The 18,397-nt window shown below is 43.0% G+C and overlaps 1 protein-coding gene across 11 annotated transcripts in view; it reads right to left on the bottom strand.

The window, feature by feature from the left end:
• Positions 1–18,397, bottom strand: part of kmt2d (lysine (K)-specific methyltransferase 2D) — a 239,566-nt gene that overhangs the window by 169,850 nt on the left and 51,319 nt on the right. For all 11 annotated transcript variants that reach the window (XM_085972785.1, XM_085972784.1, XM_085972778.1 and 8 more), the window contains 8 exons: positions 18,038–18,128; positions 12,020–12,155; positions 11,215–11,465; positions 8,682–8,791; positions 7,479–7,641; positions 2,606–2,777; positions 2,066–2,180; positions 509–696 (listed from right to left, as the gene is read on the bottom strand). In XM_085972785.1, the coding sequence (XP_085828911.1) occupies positions 509–696; positions 2,066–2,180; positions 2,606–2,777; positions 7,479–7,641; positions 8,682–8,791; positions 11,215–11,465; positions 12,020–12,155; positions 18,038–18,086 (1,184 nt within the window). In that variant the 5' untranslated portion in view covers positions 18,087–18,128. The remainder of the gene's footprint in view (positions 1–508; positions 697–2,065; positions 2,181–2,605; positions 2,778–7,478; positions 7,642–8,681; positions 8,792–11,214; positions 11,466–12,019; positions 12,156–18,037; positions 18,129–18,397) is intronic.

The raw sequence follows: 18,397 nt of genomic DNA, 5'->3' as shown, positions 1-18,397 counted from the left end.
GGGGGGGGGGGGAAAGCTTAGGAAGGGGAAGTGCCTTTCCTAAAACTTATTGGAAGAGATAGAGATTGAGAACGATAGAGAGATATAGAGATGGTGAGAGCGAGAGAGATTATATAGAGTATAATAAAAGAGTGGACTTGACCGCATTAGATGAAGTAGAGTGGAAGGAGGCTCATGTGGAGCATAACCACCGGTATAGACCAGTTGGGCCGACTGGCCTGTTTCTGTGCTGTAAATTCGATGCAAGACTTCATTGTCTATGCTCTTGGTTGAAGAGTGTTCAAGTTCACCCACATTAGGTTAGGTTCCATGCACATTACTAAAAAATCAACAGGGGGGGGGGGGGAGAAACTTAAACCATTTGATAGAAATCCTATTAGAAGACCAATTAACTTCCACGTACACACTATGGTGATTTACTATGGAAGCAGTTGACCATGACGGCTGCTGCTAATAGAACACCTTTTCCAGATCTGACTAATAATCACTAATGGCAGAAGCCACTTACTTTTGGCAGATATGGCAGTTTAACGTGTCATCTGTTTGTCCATTTGTTTTACCACATATCGTGCACACGGCACTGTCCCTGTTCCTTTGCCAGTAACATTTCTCACACACTGAATAGTTCTGATGCCACTGCGCATTTGGATGCTTCCCTGCAGACCTTGAACCACAATCACTGCACACACGACAGTTCTGCAGAAAGAAATTACAAGTGAGACTACCTTGCAAAGCACCTTAGGTATGTCAAATCCAGTCTTCTATCCACTTGACTTAACAGCTACCAGTGCAGCTCCCTAAATATGAGAAAACGTTAAGAAAACTAAGCCCAGTATGGGACTTTCAGCTGTTGCATGATTGTGCCTTCCACAATCTTCAGACTGAAAAGAAAAGCACAAATCATATCAACCTGAACACGCACCCCCTCCCACCCCCCCACCAACGCACCCTATACAGGATGGCAGCAAGTCACTGCGCGCACATTCTTATATTAGAATGCAGAGAAGTAGATTCCTAAAGAGTTTTGAAAGAATCATCTTCCCTTTCCGTCCTTTACTTTTTTAGGTCTCCCCACACTGCATCATTCCTTGACCAAAAGGCCTCCAAATAAATGAGCTATTAGCCAAACAGAGGTCTTTTTCTCCAGTCACCATTTCACAAGGCTATTAACAAATAAGGAAAAGTTCACAATCCTCATATTTAGTCAAGTCATTTTGACAAGAGGTGGCAGCAAGACTTAGACGGTGCATATAAAAAAAACTAATCTGCACTAGGACAGATTAAAGAACAAAGGGACTGGCAGAGCAGGCAAGGAGGGAGGGACATTTTTACATAAAAATGCTGAGCTACAGTCAAAACAGAAGGAAAACTACACCTACAGCAGGTAAGTGAATTTTTTGCTCATTCCCTGCATATAAATGAAATTATGCAATGGTAATACAGAAAAAAATGTGAATGTTCCATGACAATGGTGAGGCCAGTTTGGAGATCAGCAGCATTGTAGCATTTGTCACCTTGAGCTGTCAGATGAGAGCAATGCTTTATAAAAGCAAGAGGAGGGAAAAGATTGTGACGCATGGCCCCCGTTACGGTACCACTCATTGTCTCTCTCCCCCCACCCCAGCAAATTATGGACAATAAATTTCTATATGCAGACTGCATGAATGGCAATAGAATGTATAAATAAAAGGACACATGAAAAGAATTGCAAACAAATGAAGCTAAAAAAGGTAGAAATCTTAACTGTTCTAATAAATTCAAAGCAATATCTTTTATAACTTCACCAGCACAATTTTAATCATCAGCTGAGAAAGTAATGAAGCACATCCCAGACTTCCTGATAGTCAAAAGCAAGTGAGCCTACTATAAAGGTTTGCAATCCCTCAACCATTATGGTGGGATTCATTGTATACAAAAAAAGTTTACATACATGACTAAGTATCGCTCACACTGAAGCTGGTGTTCCAAACACAACAGACTAAAGTAATTATGCAAACCACTATTAGCACCACTATACTGAATTGCTGCTGCAAGACAGCTATAGAACACACACACATGCACCCACCTTGCATTTCCAGCTATCAGTAGGCAGTGACTCCATTGCTGGCTTCAAACAAAATGTGTGATAGCCCTTGTCACACGCATCACACACAAGCATCATTGTGTCCGCACCAGGCTGCCTGCATGGGGATTCAATAGGAGACACTACAACTTAATCTACATGAATCTAAAACGTCACTGTTGTGCTGAAATGTTTCATAGACGTATGTTATTAGAAATTTATACAAAGCAAAAGAGCAAATCAATTTTCCTTGAAATATATTGGATTACTTAATGAGTACATCAGGACATGAAAATAGCAGTCCAATACAATAGAAAATTACCTGTATTTTATGTACCGCATATAGTAAAACTATACAAATTATAGCACAAAAAGATAATAAAATGTTTTGAGAGAATACTGACTACCCACCCTCATATTTGATTTTTTTCTGAAACTTAATACTCTACTAAACATGTTCCACAAATGTTATCTTTAGTCACTCTCCCCTTGACAATGTTGCATCGCTAATGCAGATTATGTCTACCTGAAACAGCTACAAACCTGCAAGTCTGGCATACTTTGCACTCAGGGCACTGCCAACCAGCACGTTTAACTGGCGTCACTACAATTTCCAGGCATGCACCATGATAGTGCAGTCCACAGCTGGTGCAGAAGAGAAGGTCCAGGAGATCCCCTGGAGCATCACACACACCACAATTTGCTTCATCCTTTGCTAAAATGGAAGAAGGGGAATATATTAACACTCAGGTTATAACAATTTACTGCAATTACTGACCAATGTCAAACCAGAGATTGGAAACCTGCACAGATTAATCATGTTCTAACACATTTGAGTTAGTGATCTTTTGAAACATGTAAACCAAGCTAGTCCTATGCAGGGAGGTCTATCTGGTTGCTACAGAAGAAAACATCCTAAATAAGTCAATCACGGGCCCTAACCTGGGTCATAGTGCAGAGCTGGAATTTAGTATTAAAAAAGAGTTTCATTGGTCACTAATCCAGTCATTAACAATATTTTCCCGAATGATGCTCACAACTACAGTATCCAGGCATTCATTTTTTATACAGCAATCTCAATCATCTGGCTTCAGATTAGTTTTGCTAACAGAAAACAAAATTACCTATTGGCAGTTACAACCATTAGAAAAAGGACTCATCTAGTCAGGGAAACAGTTACGTCTAAATACCAACACCATCCTTGTTGATTTTATGCAATTGTTTCATCTCGGGTCATCACGAGTCTATTGTAAGCGTGTTCGATTTGGATTGGCTCACAAATTGGAATTGGAGGTGGGCTTTTATCATTGGTTCAACTTTCACCACATAAATGAAAGATAATTATTGTGTGTTACAGTAATCCATACTAGGGTGTGTTTAAAAAACAATTAGTCTCAGAATTCCATATGTGGCGCTGGCAATGTAATATAACACCTCAAAATGGAAACAACGGGGCATCAATTAGCAACCCACACCCCTTGCACAGAGAGGATTTCCCACGCAGATATGCAGTCCACTGAACAGCATTCGCCACCCCCCCGCCCACCTTCTCCGCCCCTTGTTCCCCCCTCTACATTTCCCCCCCCGCCCACCATGCCCCCTTCCTCACTCTCCCAACCCCACCTTGGTTTAATCACTTCACCCTCTAACCCAGCTTGAAATTAATGCTGCCCTTTCTCTTCACTCCCCGTGTACTGGAGATCAACAGGTCACAACATTCCAATGATATTGCACCTATAGGCAGTGTTAAGGGTCATGTTATGTGATATGTTCAAATTAGTTCAGCCCTACTTTACTTATGTGGGGGCCCAACTGTATTGACACTGAAATTATCCCATGGTGGATTAGAGCAACCCATTATTTCTCAGCCGTCTTAAAATTTCCACTGAATTGTGTTCTCCATTGCTACCCAGAAGTCTTTTTTCCCAATAAAGTTGAAGTTCACCCGAGAATAAAAGATAGATTTCACCAGAAAGTTTTACTCCTCTGAGTGAGTCGGGATGTTCAAGACCATGTTCAGAAATCAGTGCGATAGCAGCAGTCAATAACTAGGTTGTCCGACAAAGTATCATTGAAGGCGGGAGACAGGGAGCAGAGACTTTGGGACAGAAACTGAAAGCACACTGAAGCAGCGTCCATTGGAATCAGGCAGTATACAAAGGTTTGCCAGTTCTCTTACCACCCGCCTCGCTAACAAAAGATTTGTACCCCTGGCCAATTTTCAGATTTGTCCTGCCCACGTTAACACACAGATGCTATGCTGTTGCAGTCAATAGAGTTCAGTGGCCAAACCCCCCTGCTGACAGTCGTTGCCAGGCTCACTCCATAATCGTCCCATCAGTAAGCCAGCATCAAGATGCAAGCGCATACCACAATTTTCCACGCACCTCAATGTCCTTTTTTCGTAAGTACCCCGCTGCTTATGAAGCCCTCTTACACCCTCATAAGTACCTCTCACACATTCATTCACTCACGTGATGCATTTAAGGGGAAACTAGATCAGCATACAAGGGAGAAGGAAATAGAGGGTTATGCTGATAGTTAGATGAGGAAGGATTTGAGGAGGCTCGAGTGAAGCATAAACGCCGGCATGGACTGGTTGGGCTAAATGGCCTCTTTCTGTGCTGTATATTCTATGTAATTCAAAGGAGGACACAAATAACCTCCCAGAGATGTCGGGGAACATAGGGTCTAATGAGAGGGAGGAACTGAAAAAAAAAATCAGTATTTGTAGGGAAATTGACGGGATTGAAGGCCGATAAATCCCCAGGGCCTGATAATCTACATCCTAGGGTACTTAAGGAAGTGGCCCTAGAAATAGTAGATGCATTGCTGGTCATCTTCCAACATTCGATGGAATCTGGAACAGTACCCATGGATTGGAGGGTAGCTAATGTTACCCCACTATTCAAAAAAGGTGGTAGAGAGAAAACAGGGAATTATAGACTGGTAAACCTGACATCGGTAGTGGGGAAAATGCTACAGTCCATTATAAAAGATGTAATAGCAGATCACTTGGTAAACAGTGACAGGATCGGACAAAGTCAACATGGATTTACAAAAGGTAAATCGTGCTTGACTAATCTACTGGAATTTTTCAAGGATGTAACCGGTAAAATAGAAAAGGGAGAACCAGTGGATGTGGTGTATTTGGACTTTCAAAAGGCTTTCGATAAGGTCCCGCATAAGAGATTAGCGTGTAAAGTTAAGGCAAGGTATTGACTTGGATAGAGAACTGGTTGGCAGACAGAAAGCAAAGAGTTGGAATAAACGGGTCTTTTTCCTGAGTGGCAGGCAGTGACTAGTGGGGTACCGCAGAGATCGGTCCTAGGACCCCAGCTATTCACAATATATATTAATGATCTAGACGAGGGAGCTAAGTGTAATATCGCCAAGTTTGCAGACGACACAAAGCTGGGTGGGCGCATGTGCTGTGAGGAGGATGCCGAGAAACTCCAGTATGATTTGGACACGTTGGGTGATTGGGCAGAAGCATGGCAGATGCAATATAACGTGGATAAATGCGAGGTTATCCACTTTGGTGTCAAAAACAGGAAGGCAGATTATCTGAATGGCAATAGATTGGGAGAAGGGGAAGTGCAACGAGACCTGGGTGTCCTTGTGCACCAGTCGCTGAAGGTAAGCATGCAGGTGCAGCAGGCGGTTAAGAAGGCAAATGGTATGTTGGCCTTCGTAGCGAGAGGGTTCGAGTACAGGAACAAGGATGTCTTGCTGCAGTTGGACAGGGCCTTGGCGAGGCCACATCTTGAGCAGTGTGTGCAGTTTTGGTCGCCTTATCTGAGGAAGGATGTTCTTGCCATGGAGGGAGTGCAGCGAAGATTCACCAGACTGATACCTGGGATGGCAGGAATGACGTATGAAGAGAGATTGGGTCGATTGGGCTTGTATTCGCTGGAGTTTAGAAGAATGAGAGGGGATCTCATTGAAACTTATAAAATTCTAACAGGACTAGACACAGGAAGGATGCTCCCGATGGCCGGGGAGTCCAGAACCAGGGGTCACAGTCTAAGGATAAGGGGTAAGCCATTTAGGACAGAGATGAGGAGGAATTTCTTCACCCAGAGAGTGGTGAACCTGTGGAATTCTCTACCACACAAGGCAGTTGAGGCCAATTCATTAAATATATTCAAGAAGGAGTTAGATATATTTATTAAGGCTAAAGGGATCAAGGGATAGGGAAAGAAAGCAGGGACAGGGTACTGAATTTGGATGATCAGCCATGATCTCATTAAATGGCGGAGCAAGCTCCAGGGGCCGAATGGCCTACTCCTGCTCCTATCTTCTATGTTTCTATGTATAAAGTATGGATGGGCAACAGTGCAACAATAATTGAGACTGTGTCCATTGCCATCAAATTTAAACTCTCCCTACGTCTTGCGACTCCCCCTCCCCTCCCTACCCCTTTTGCCTACCCCACCCCAAAGATGATTTGCTTACCTATAGTTACCACCTAATCCTCCCTCTACTTGTTCTCCTGTCCACCTCTCCACTTCCCCATCTAGGTCCCCTCTCCCTGCCTCCTTCTGACCCTCTTGTCTATCTTGGATCTTCTCCACCCTTCCTTTCCCACTGTCTTCTCTCTCCTCACCCCACTCACCTTGCCATTCCCCTTCCCTTCCTGCCTTCCTTCCTTCCTTTCGACATCACTCTTTGCCCTCCGATCTACCTCTTCCTTCCCCTCACGTTGGTTCAATTATCTCCAGCCTCTAACCCTGCTTGACATGAAAAATTCAAATTGATCTTGACCACCAGCGTGCAAAGCCAGGAGAGATAGACTAGTATAGAAGGTGGTCGAGAACGCAAGCCATTTCGATGTTAGAAGACCTTTAGATTTACCCAACTGAAACTGGTCATGAAATGATTGTCAAGTTTAAAAAAAAATTAATCTCCTTCCTTCTCCCCCCCCTCTTCAAAAATGTCACCAGCTGAAGCTGGGATACAGATCTGTAGCTGCGGTCAGCCTTCCAGATATGCCCAGTCATCGAGGATGCTTTGAGGAGGGCGAAGAGAGGGAAAGAAGATACCCCAGCTGAACCCAGCATCTACATATGTGCACTTTCTAATAGGGGTCAATGAACAGCAACCAGTGAACCTTGGTTGATTTTCAGCTTCCCTCACCCAGGATTGCGGAGACCAATTGCAGGCCCCTGCCACCGCATCCTTCAAGATCAGGCAAATTAGCGCCAGTGATTGAACCTGGGACCTTTTGTATCGCTTAGTAGCACATCAGACACGGCATTTACCCACAGACATTGAAGAGCTAGTGATTCCCACGTTAAATACAAAAAAATCACATTCACATACGTATCAGCTTTTTCTTGCACCAGATTTAAGTGCTTGCAGTTGGGAAATGACACCTTTAGCACTGAAGTTTATTTAAAGCATACGTTAGTACCTATTTGCACTGCTTTATCGGTATGTTCTGGACACAGAAGGGTCAAGGTTTTCATTGACTGAAAGGATCCAGATGCTGCTGCACAAGGAAAGTGGTACGATCTTAAACATCCCTCCATCTGGCACAGGATGGTAGCACCCAACCGTTTACAATACTCACATTTCTGCAAAAGAAAATAAACAATATTACTTTTTAAATGTTATACATTGCTATAATTTACCTTTAGTTCAACACTTAGCAAAAAAAAAACCAGGCAAATGTTCAGAGCAACGAATAACTATATTAGGATTAGAGTATTGGTACATTTACACAATTGCAAATTTCAAGAGAAAAAATCCACCGTGTAGTTTGACTGCGAAGTCAAATAACTACACATTTAATGTGTCATCATTCCAGTTTGCTGCAGTGCAATAGACACATTATTACATGTCAACAGTCCACTGCAATTCTTGCTGTAACCCCTGTGCAATAAGAATCAATATTTCATTTCAGATATCAAAATTCTCAGTGACTGCCATACAGCCTACATTTTGGGAGCAAGATAAAAACGAGCCCTCCTCCCATCTCTGGGAACCATCACATTGAAGAGGCAAGATGAAGTGCCAGCTTCAATCGCTTATTCGTTCATAAAACTAAACTGTTCTCACAATGAATTCTTACTAAAAATAAGTACGAAGGACAAGCAAAACCTTTTATGACCCCATTGTAGTTTCTTATGGAGCAAGAGATACTCATAACTGCTCCAATTGCCTGTGGGCGCACTATTACATGGCCTGGGAAGTTGGGTGTTGTTAACTGGGATTTAGTACCATTCCTCTTTCTTGCACTCCAGCAAAAGGAGGCAAGCCGACGTTTTTGAGAGATAGGGTTATCCCAGTTTCCACACGGCAAGTTGAAGGACCCTATTAAAATACAACAGTTGGCACAACAGTTTCTCCTCCCAGAAAATACCATGCCTCCGCTAGTCAATGGCCAACAGTCACACAATTACATTTGTGGCTAACAGCAGAAACAGATTGGTGTCCCAATACTCCATGCTGTAGCATTTAGCATTCCAGAGAGTGGCCCTTGAGCAAGTTGGCAGTTGGGATTGTGGCCCTCAAAAAGTCAGTAATAATCTTAGAGGACAATTAATATTTTGTTACAGTCCTCTAACAGTTTAAAAGGGTAGACTATATACTACTTATGAAATTTCTCTCTTACCTGTGAGATACCTGAGATTACAGCTTTGTCCACATTGACCAGCTTTTGCCCCTCATCCTGTTCAACACCATTTGACCAGGCGGCACACCAATGATGAGCCCAGAAATGCCCTGTGGAGATATATATTCAGGAGCAGAAACAAAACCGGTTAGTGGAGCAGTGTCAATTTGCTGTTTTCCTTTAGGTTTTATATTAACTAAATTATCTTTTTTTTATAAAAAGGAAATTAATTTGAAAATATTTACTTATTGATCAGTTATTAATTAACATTTGAATAATATTTTGGGGAGAATAAAAACAGTTTGAAGCAGTTTCCCCCCCCCCCCCAATTGGAAAATCCCACTACTGTATATGAAATCCTGTTTAGTGGGAATAATCAAAGTGCAAGCTAGTTCAGATCTCCAATGCATCGTGTTAGATGGTTACAATACACAGGTTGGACTGTGAATAATGCAGAAAAAAGGAATCCATTCAGTACAGCAAATTAATCTCTCCAGAACTAAACATTTTTTAAACTACCTGTTTTAGGAGCACTGATAATTTCAAAAAAAAGGACGTGGAAAATATGCTGAAGTCAAGGACATCAATGCTCGATAATATTTTCTCTACTTTTTGCACCTCGTGTCAGCATCAGACAATTAACAGGTTCGATGCAGGGCAACAGTCCTGGTACAACAACAATGTACCTTAACCTAAATCTCTCAAAGTATTCTTCTTCCACTAGCATGACATCTCATTTTTGCCACCTGGTTCAGAATTATGGACACTTTTATCCTGTGGACTCATGTCTACTCGGGACTGGTTTGAGCTGGTTGAAAGAGATTACTTCTATCTTGTCTAGGCTAACTTGAAACCCAGGTCCTGGATGTAAAAGACAGTGTGCAAAACTAGTGCACCAAGTAGTATCGCCAGAGATAAATTGATAAGTCAAGACAATTTGCAGATTATGTGCTTTTACCATGGCTTTGTCCCAATGTAAACTATCCCATTCTACACGACTGCACTTCAATAATAGAAAGTCAACTAAGCCAACACAATTCCCAGCATTAGTCAAGAGCATCACAGAGGAAGACATCTGTATACAGGAATAAGGTTGAAATGTTTGCAAATTTTTGGCAGCTGCACAGCAGTTTCCCGCCACATAAAAAGGAAAAAAAAAAATTGCATTTAGCGCCTGATCTCAAACGCGTTTCAATTACTTTGAAGTGCAGCAAATTATGTAGGCAAATGCAGCAGCCATTTTGCGCACAGCAAGATCCTAGAAATAGCAATGAGATGACGGGCCAATTCATGATTTTTTGGTGGTGCTGGTTGAGGGAAGAATGTTGGCCAAAAATCAGGAAGAATCCATTGCTCTTCAAATAGTGCCATGTGATCCTTAGAGTAATCGGAACCACTGGAACAGGCAGACAAGGTCTTGAGATAATGTCTCATCAAAAAGACAATGCAGCACTCCCTCAGTAGTGCGTTACAGCATTAGTCTAGATTAGGAGCTCAAGTTCTGGAGCGAGCTTTGAACCAACAAGCTTCTGACTCAGGAAAGAGTGAATTACCAACTAAGCCAAGCTGACATAATGTCACATACTGCATAGAGGTGTTCCGCTGAATCATCACACACCAGAAAATGCCATGATGGCCAAGTGGGTAAATGCACCATATGGTGTGGTACTGATCCAAAGACCAGGAAAGCCTCAGATTTGATATACAGTCTATAATAAGTTACCCAAATGCAGCCAAAGTGGCAGTAGCAACAAAAGATGAGTGAGGAGAAACTAGATATTTGACTTGAGTCTTTGTTTTTTTTGGTGGTGGGGGGGGGGGGGGGGGAAGAAAGAGAAAGAGAAAGAGAGAGATAAAATCAACCCAGATGGAAAGTGCACCTGTGGATGCAAGATGAAGACAGGACCTGGCTCAGCTACCAAGACAATGTAGAGCTTTGTCACAACACACTTCATGAAGTCTACATAAGGTAACTCTGAAGTGTTAGTTCAACTGCACAGTTTAATCTGACCTTCTGTAATCACAGACTTTTAGAATAAGACAATAATGTAGGAACTAGAAAGCAGTTGAGGTCCTGCAGGCCATCATCACCTTTTTCCTACATCAAATTCATATTCTTCTGCTCTTTACCCAGTTCACCAAAAACATACTTGGTTTCAGTATTACATCAGCATGAAGTTTTTAAAAAAATGACTTCAATCTGCCAAAGTACGTGGTGACAATGATCTGTCAAGGACTCCATCGGCATATACAATTCTCCAGATTGAAGCTGGGCTATCCCGAAAGGCTCCATCATTCAAGTCATTAAAAGGTAACAGATTTAACAGGATTAAAATAACTGTAAAATTTTAATGAATCCAAACTGTAATCTTTTCAACATAAATGTATTGGGGAAAGAAGGGTTAGAAACCATTTTATATGAATGTTTAGCATACAACACATTTAATACAGAAATGTTACCCGTAAAATCAAGTTTTGAGAACAGTTTGGGGAAATGCTGGACTCGAACAATAAAGTAAGCATAGTTTTTCACCTGTTGACTCAAAGAGAGCCACTGTTGTTTCACTTTGCTCAAAGCCAACTCGTGCGAGCTCATCCGAGAGCCCCGCCACCCCCAAAACCCTCGGCTGCCTCGACGCTAGACTGGCTTCCCTCTCAGTTCTGTTAGTCCCTCCATTTCCAAGTTCGCCCAACACAGCCGATGGATCAAATTGTTTTAGCTCTCTTTGTCCATGTAAACTCTGCTCTCCACAGTTACAAAATACGCAGAGCTTCGGCTCCAAGCTGGACAAAAGATTCAAAACATTAATAAATCAGTTATGAAGAGAACTCATCAAATTTTCAACATTAATAACCTTAATCTTTATTATTTCTTCTGCTTACATGATCCGATTTATACTGACGGCTCATGACTAGTCACAAATTCAGAAAAATATTGATTCCTTTTCAATTGTTTCTTCATAATTATTTAAATTGATAACAGTAAAGCCATTGCTAACTGAACCCAAACCATTAGCACACACAAAATTCTGCATCATGAAAAGTAATGTTGATTGCCAATCGGAGTTAAAAGCATGTACTTAGAAAGACTTGACTCAGTGAACTTTTAGCGCACAGTTAAAAAGAACTAATTTTCAACCACTATTTTGATAGCATTTAGGCCAACCCAACTCTGTCCTCCACTGTACATGATTATTACACCCCTACGCAAATCATCAAATATTGGCATTGACCATTGATGATGGACTAAATGAAGTGGAATTGTGGATTTCCCGGTCCCAGAAATTTGAGGAATGCCCTCAGATCCCCAAGCATCTTCTGTACATTTCCCCTCTTACCTGCACTGCTCCTTGTGTTGCTCTTTCAAGACAGGCTCTGATGCTCCCTCTCGTTTTGAACAGCCACGAGATGCAGACGGATCAGCTTCATCTTCTTCTGCTAAACAACTAGTTTCAGCAGAGTCAACGTTCATAGCTGCAACAGAAAATGAAACCGTTCCAACCATGCATTATAAACTATTTTAACACCATTTCAGAAATATTCTTTGCAAAATCATTGCCTACTTATTCATGCGCTTTGCTAAAGATGTTAAACTACATCCCCTGGCTAGGAAGTCTAGAACCAGGGGTCACAGTCTCAGAATAAGGGGTCGGCCATTTAGGACCGAGATGAGGAGAAATTTCTTCACTCAGAGGGTGGTGAATCTTTGGAATTCTCTACCCCAGAGGGCTGTGGAGGCTCAGTCGTTGAGTATATTCAAGACAGAGATCGATAGATTTTTGAATATTAAGGTAATCGAGGGATATGGGGATAGTGCAGGAAAGTGGAGAGGAGGTCAAAGATCAGCCATGATCTTATTGAATGGCGGAGCAGGCTCGAGGGGCCGAATGGCCGACTCCTGCTCCTATTTCTTATACCAATTAATGTTCATTACCTATTGGGAAATTTAGCTATTCTCATTCTTTGAATGAATGAATCATCCAAATGAGAGAAAATATGGGCCACTTTCCCTTTAAGTTGGGTTACATGTGGTTTTCACCAACCCCAGGAATGTATATACACAAGCCTGATTCTGGAATCATCTGTCATTGCTTTTTAAAGAAGTCAGCAGCAAACATACCAAGTTGATCAGGAAGTTTAGAATAAGAAATCTAAGTTTCGGCTAAGACACATAAAAAGGTATACCGGGCCAAATTGAGAACCACGGTGCAGGTGGGGGGGGAGGGGGGGGGGGGGGGGGGAGCTTTGTATGTAGAAACTGAACTAGATTCAAAGAACAAGACAGACCGTATCCAAGGTAGGCAATTTAGCATTCTTACTCACTTGTTGGCATTCTACAAACAAATGAATTATAGCCTGCTACCTAGATGACTCAATGGGTAAAGATGTGCGCTAGGAGGACTAACAGTTCAGTTTCTGGTCCAAATTAGCTGATCTTAGCCACGATAGCAGTACAGATGCTACAACTGCCCTCAACACCCCAGGATAGGAAGAGGGGTAAAATCGCCCAAGATTCCCAGTCCCGATAGCTACTCAGTTTGCACATGCGCTGGAGTGTGTATGTGTGCACATCAGGCGAGGACATGACTGGATAAATAGCTTGCTAACAATTCACCGACTAGGTTCACAAATGAAGAATGGCCACTTGAGCAAAGTATTAATTAAGAGGTTATTAGCTCCCATTGAACCTCACCCAACACAAGTCACTGATTAGAGGAGGGCAGAAAAGAAATCTGGCAGAAAAAAATAATTGTGGCAAATTGACACAGAAAAATGGAGGTGGGATTCTGCAGCACTTATTGCAGAGGCCAATTTGGAGCCCAGCAGTGCTGAAGCATCTATTTTGAGTGGTCAGATCAAATAGCATACGCTTTACTCCACATAGCTGCTTTGTAGATATCACGAGAAACCCATTAAATACAGATATAGCTACAGGACAAGTAGAATGAGCCTGGCAGTTCCTGGCCACATAAGGAACAACAATGAAATACATTCATTCAATCACCCATTTAGTTAGATGTGGCTTTGTAATGCAAATACCCAAAGATCTGTTCCAAAACATGTCACCGCTTAGAATGATGGATGTCCTTGGTTTCGCCTGCCTCGAACACGAAGTCTCTTATGTTTACTAAAGTGATACATCCTTTCAAGGGAAGTGGCACATGCTGACAGATAAATGTTTGTGTTCATCATTTAAAATTTCCAGGTTCACACCTGGGGTGATTAATGGCAAATAAAGTTCAATACAAAGATAAATGCAAGTGAAAAGAGGAGTTACATATACTCCATGGGTAGGATAGAACTAGCTAAAAGGAGACATTCCAAGAGGCCTAGGGATGTTAAGTGACTGGCTGCTCACTGTGTCTAAACAATGAGGTGGCAAAAAAATAAAGCTAATAGGATGCTGGCCTGGGTTATACTCTCCAGTCAGTGGAGTTCCATTCTCAGAGGTCATGCTGAATCTGCACACTGCTTTGGTCAGGCCACATCTAGAGTACTGCACACAATTTTGGTCACTGCAATACAAACGGCCAATCCGTAGAGCAGAGAATAATGGAGAGTTCCTGGCATCAGAAGGAAGAGCTATGAGGAACCATTTGATAAACTATGGAACTACAGCCTTGAAAAGATGACATCTCAGATGAAACCTCATGAACATGCATGAGATAGAAGAACCAAGAGTAGAATCAAGCGAGGGCAGCCCCACTGAACTGGACAACAGAGGCAAAGGTTTGGAAGGGGATGGTGAAGTTGACTGTCGCAAAAGCTGCAGAAATGTCGAGAAGGACGAGGAGGGATAGTGCACCATGGTCACATTCATGGAGGATGTCATTTGTGACTTTGATTGGGGCTTTTTATGGGGCAGAAACCCGATTAGAGATTCAAACAAGGAGTTGCGGGAAAGATGGTACAGGTTTGGGAGGCAACAACACAGTCAAGGACTTGAGAGGAAAGGGGCGATGGCGATGGGACAATCGTAGCAAGGACAGAAGAGTCAAGAAGTCATGGGTGGGATTTTTGAGAAGGAGGTGATAATGGCAGGTTTGACACTACGCGAGGGGAGGGGACGATTCACAATGATAGCTAACATGGAAGCCAGGAAGGGAAGTTGGGTGGTTCGCATTTATTGAGAATGGAGTCAAGGCAACAAGACGTGGGTCTCATGGACAAGATGAGCTCGGTGAAGGCATGATAGGGAGATAGGAGAGAAACTAGAGAAAGATGCAGATTCAGGGCTAGGGTGGGGGGAGGTTTGGCTTGGTGGGCAAGAGGAAGGGAGAAGTACAGGCAGCTGAATGAAAGGTGTCAATCTTCGTGACAAAGAAGTTCATGAGCTCCTCAGATTTCTTGTTGGTGAAGGCGGAGAGGACAGGGGTTTAAGGAGACAGTTGGTAGCGGAGAAAAGAAGCTAGGGGTCATCTCTGCTCTGTAGGATGATCCTGGAGTAGCGGGCAGTTTTAGCAGAGGAGAGCGAGACCAGAGAGTGCTTGATGTGGTCCAGCCAGATGTCGTGTTGAGCTGCAGAAATGTTGACATTTGCACCCCTGGGAATTGACAGAGCAAAGATGGAGGCTATACTAGGGGAAACAACCAGAATAAGACAGAGTAAAGCTTTTACTGGGGGCAAGGACAAGGGTGAAGGAGAGGGAGTTGTTGAGCAGATCGACAGATGCAGAAGTATCATGGTGAATGGAGGGCCAAAGGCAAGACAGTGGGCAGTTTGAAAGTGCAAGTCTAAATAACTTGAAGCGTTTTTCCCCAGGGGCGGACACAGAAGATAGTGGGATTGGAAGGAGGCAAGGGTTGTGGGTGATGAGGAATACAAAAAAGTGGTCGAAGATGGTCTGGTGATCAAGAACATGGGAGTAGAGGCCACGAGATGGCACGGTCAAGTGGGTGGCCGTAAATACGAGATGGGGAGTTTATATGGAGGACAGGAGAGCAGTGAAATCAGAGGAAAGAGGGCAAGGTGAATTGAGATGGAGAATGAAATCACCGTAGGTGAGGAGTCACTCAGTGCAGAGGGAGGATATCTTGCATGGTATTGGATGCATATCTCCATGAGACTACTATAGCTAAACCTGCTCAGATGGTGGACGTGACCAATGCACAAGGCATTTCTGAGGGTGTTGGTCATGTTGTGGGGCTGGAGGAGAGTACAGAGATAGCGAGAGGAGAGACCATGGAGGGATTTGAAAACAACGATGAGAATTTTAAAATCGAGGCATTGCTTAACCGGGGACACTGCAACCTATACACTACAGAAACACTAATTTTGTCAGTATGTTTTTCCAAGTGGAAAATAATCTGAAAATACTGGTCCATTACTTTGTTAAGGATATACAGTTTGCACATTTATAGCAGCTAGACATTCAAATTTGACTACATGACCCATTAACAAGATATGAGCCGTGTTATCGGCACACCATTTTCCCTGCTCATGGAGAAAAGTCATATAGCAGGTAGATTATAGACAATTTGCTCCTCTTCGCTCAAAGCTTGGTAGCTGTACACAGAACAAGGGCTCGGTGTTGTCTTGTTCAACAATAACGTTTAATTATGTAGTTTCTGCCGCGTAGAAAACATCCCAAGATGCTTTATTCGGGGGGGGGGGAGAAAAGAGAGATTCTTTAAAAAACAAAAGGAATAGATGCTGAGCAACAGTACCAGAGCTAGGAGAGGTGATCAAAGCCTTGGTTGAAAAGATTGGTTTTGAAGATGATCTTTAAACGTAGAGGAGTAGAGGTAGAGGGGATCAGGGAGGGAGCCCCAGAGAGTTGGGCCGGGGTGATTGAAGCCTCTGCCACCAGTAGTGAGGTGAATGCGGAGGAGTGAGGAAAGAAGAGAGTGCACAGAAGGCCAGAATAGGAGGATCAAAGGATATGGAAGGGGACGAAAGGTTGGAGGAGCTTGTGGAGATAGGGTGGGACAATGCAGTGGAGGGATTTGAAGATGAGAATAAAGATTTTATATTCAATGTGTAGAGGGGACAGAAGGCAGTGTAGGTCAAAAGGGAATTGGATATATACTTGAAAAGGAACTATTGCAGGGCTATGGGAAATAACAGGGGAGTGGGACTAATTGACTAGCTCTTGCAAAGAGCCATCCAAGGCACGATGGGCTTAATGGCCTCCTTCTGTGCTGTAAAATTCTATGATTCTAGGGAACAGGGAGCCAATCTAGGTCAGCGAGGATGGGGGTGATGGACGAGTGGGACTTGGTGTGGGACACTGGAAAAGAGAGGAGACAAGAGCGTGAATGAGGGTTTCAACTGCGATTGGGGGGCTGGTTGCAGAGGTAGAAGCAAGTGGTCCTGGTGAAGAGCAAGATGTGGGGTTTGAACAGGATGCCAAGGTTTTACAAGGATTGATTCAGCCTGACCAAGTAGCTGGGTAGGGGGACAAAGTTAGTGGCAAGGGAGCAGAGTGAGCAGCAGGAGCCCAAAACGATGGCTTCAGTCTTCCCGATGTTCAACTGAAGGTAAAACGGACTTCCTCAAGCTGCGGAGAACACACATTATGATCCCGTATGCAAAAGATCACTTCAAAACATTATTCTCCAGAAGCATTTCCTGTACCTGGATCTGCTTAGCTGTTGATCAATTCAATTTAGTGAGCTTGACACTTCAGTTAGGTATAGACTGGCTGAGAAATGTCTTTGAAGCCTACTGTAAGTGGCAGCTGTATGCGGATCAGCAAACATTATTTTGAATCATAGGAATGATTGGTTTAATACTGTTAATTAATCTGGTTATTGTTCAATCAATCTGACGAGTTTATATCCTAAGCCACAGTCTGATGTATTTATTCTTCCACCTTTTTGAAGTTGAGGAAGCCAAGTGGCAGCATGGGCTATACCCAGTAAACTGAAACAGTGGTTCGCGGTTTGATCACTAGGCTTACTACATGTCCCTAGATGTTGGGCAAGTAAAGGCACACTTCAAGTGATGGAGTTTTCTCTTGATGTTGGGGGGGTTGTTTGGGGGGGGGGGGGAAGAAAAAGAGAGAAAGAGGTGGGGGGGGGGGGGGGCGCAAGGGAATGCAGCCTGTGTCACTGAATGAGGAAAACCTCGAGTGTAAATATCCAAAGACGCAATGTGCAATTGAACGTCAGACAGTCCGAGAGAGCAGAGGTGGTTGTGGGGTTAGAAGTAGTGGTGAAAGGTACGCCCAAGTGTCGTTAGCACGCATGTAAGCTGACAACAGACAAACCACTAAGAATTCAATCTGCAATAGAGTATTTTAATATTGATGCTGCTCCCAAGTGGTCAGGTTTTCATAGTCAACCCTCAAGTCCACACAGGTTTCGTACAGAATGAACACGTGCAAACACACTACATATACAATGAGCCATACCTGTGGCACTTGAGCAATTGTCCTCATTACTCGATTCCATTCCATCCATACTGCACTCTTTTCCCAGAACCCACACCCCTTACTGAAACACCTGAAAAATAAATTGGGAACAGTGTTCTTACAGGGAAACACAAGGCAATAATGTTTACAGTAAAAGTTTACAGCTCGCATTTTCCTTCCGGGGGGCGGGGGAAAGAATAAGTGCATTCACTTTTTATCAAGTGCAGGCGTTGTATCCTGGATGAATAATTCCGATGCCAACCTTTCCCAATCAAAAGGTACTCAACATTGAGCAGTGTTAAAAAAAAGAAGTTACCAAATAGTGATCCAATAACTTTTCAAGCAAAAAATCTGATGCTC

The sequence above is a fragment of the Somniosus microcephalus genome, chromosome 33, assembly GCF_052327205.1.
Source record: "Somniosus microcephalus isolate GS21.2 chromosome 33, FLI_Smic_1.0, whole genome shotgun sequence".
Taxonomy (NCBI): domain Eukaryota; kingdom Metazoa; phylum Chordata; class Chondrichthyes; order Squaliformes; family Somniosidae; genus Somniosus; species Somniosus microcephalus.
This window is presented reverse-complemented; position numbering and strand designations above follow the sequence as displayed.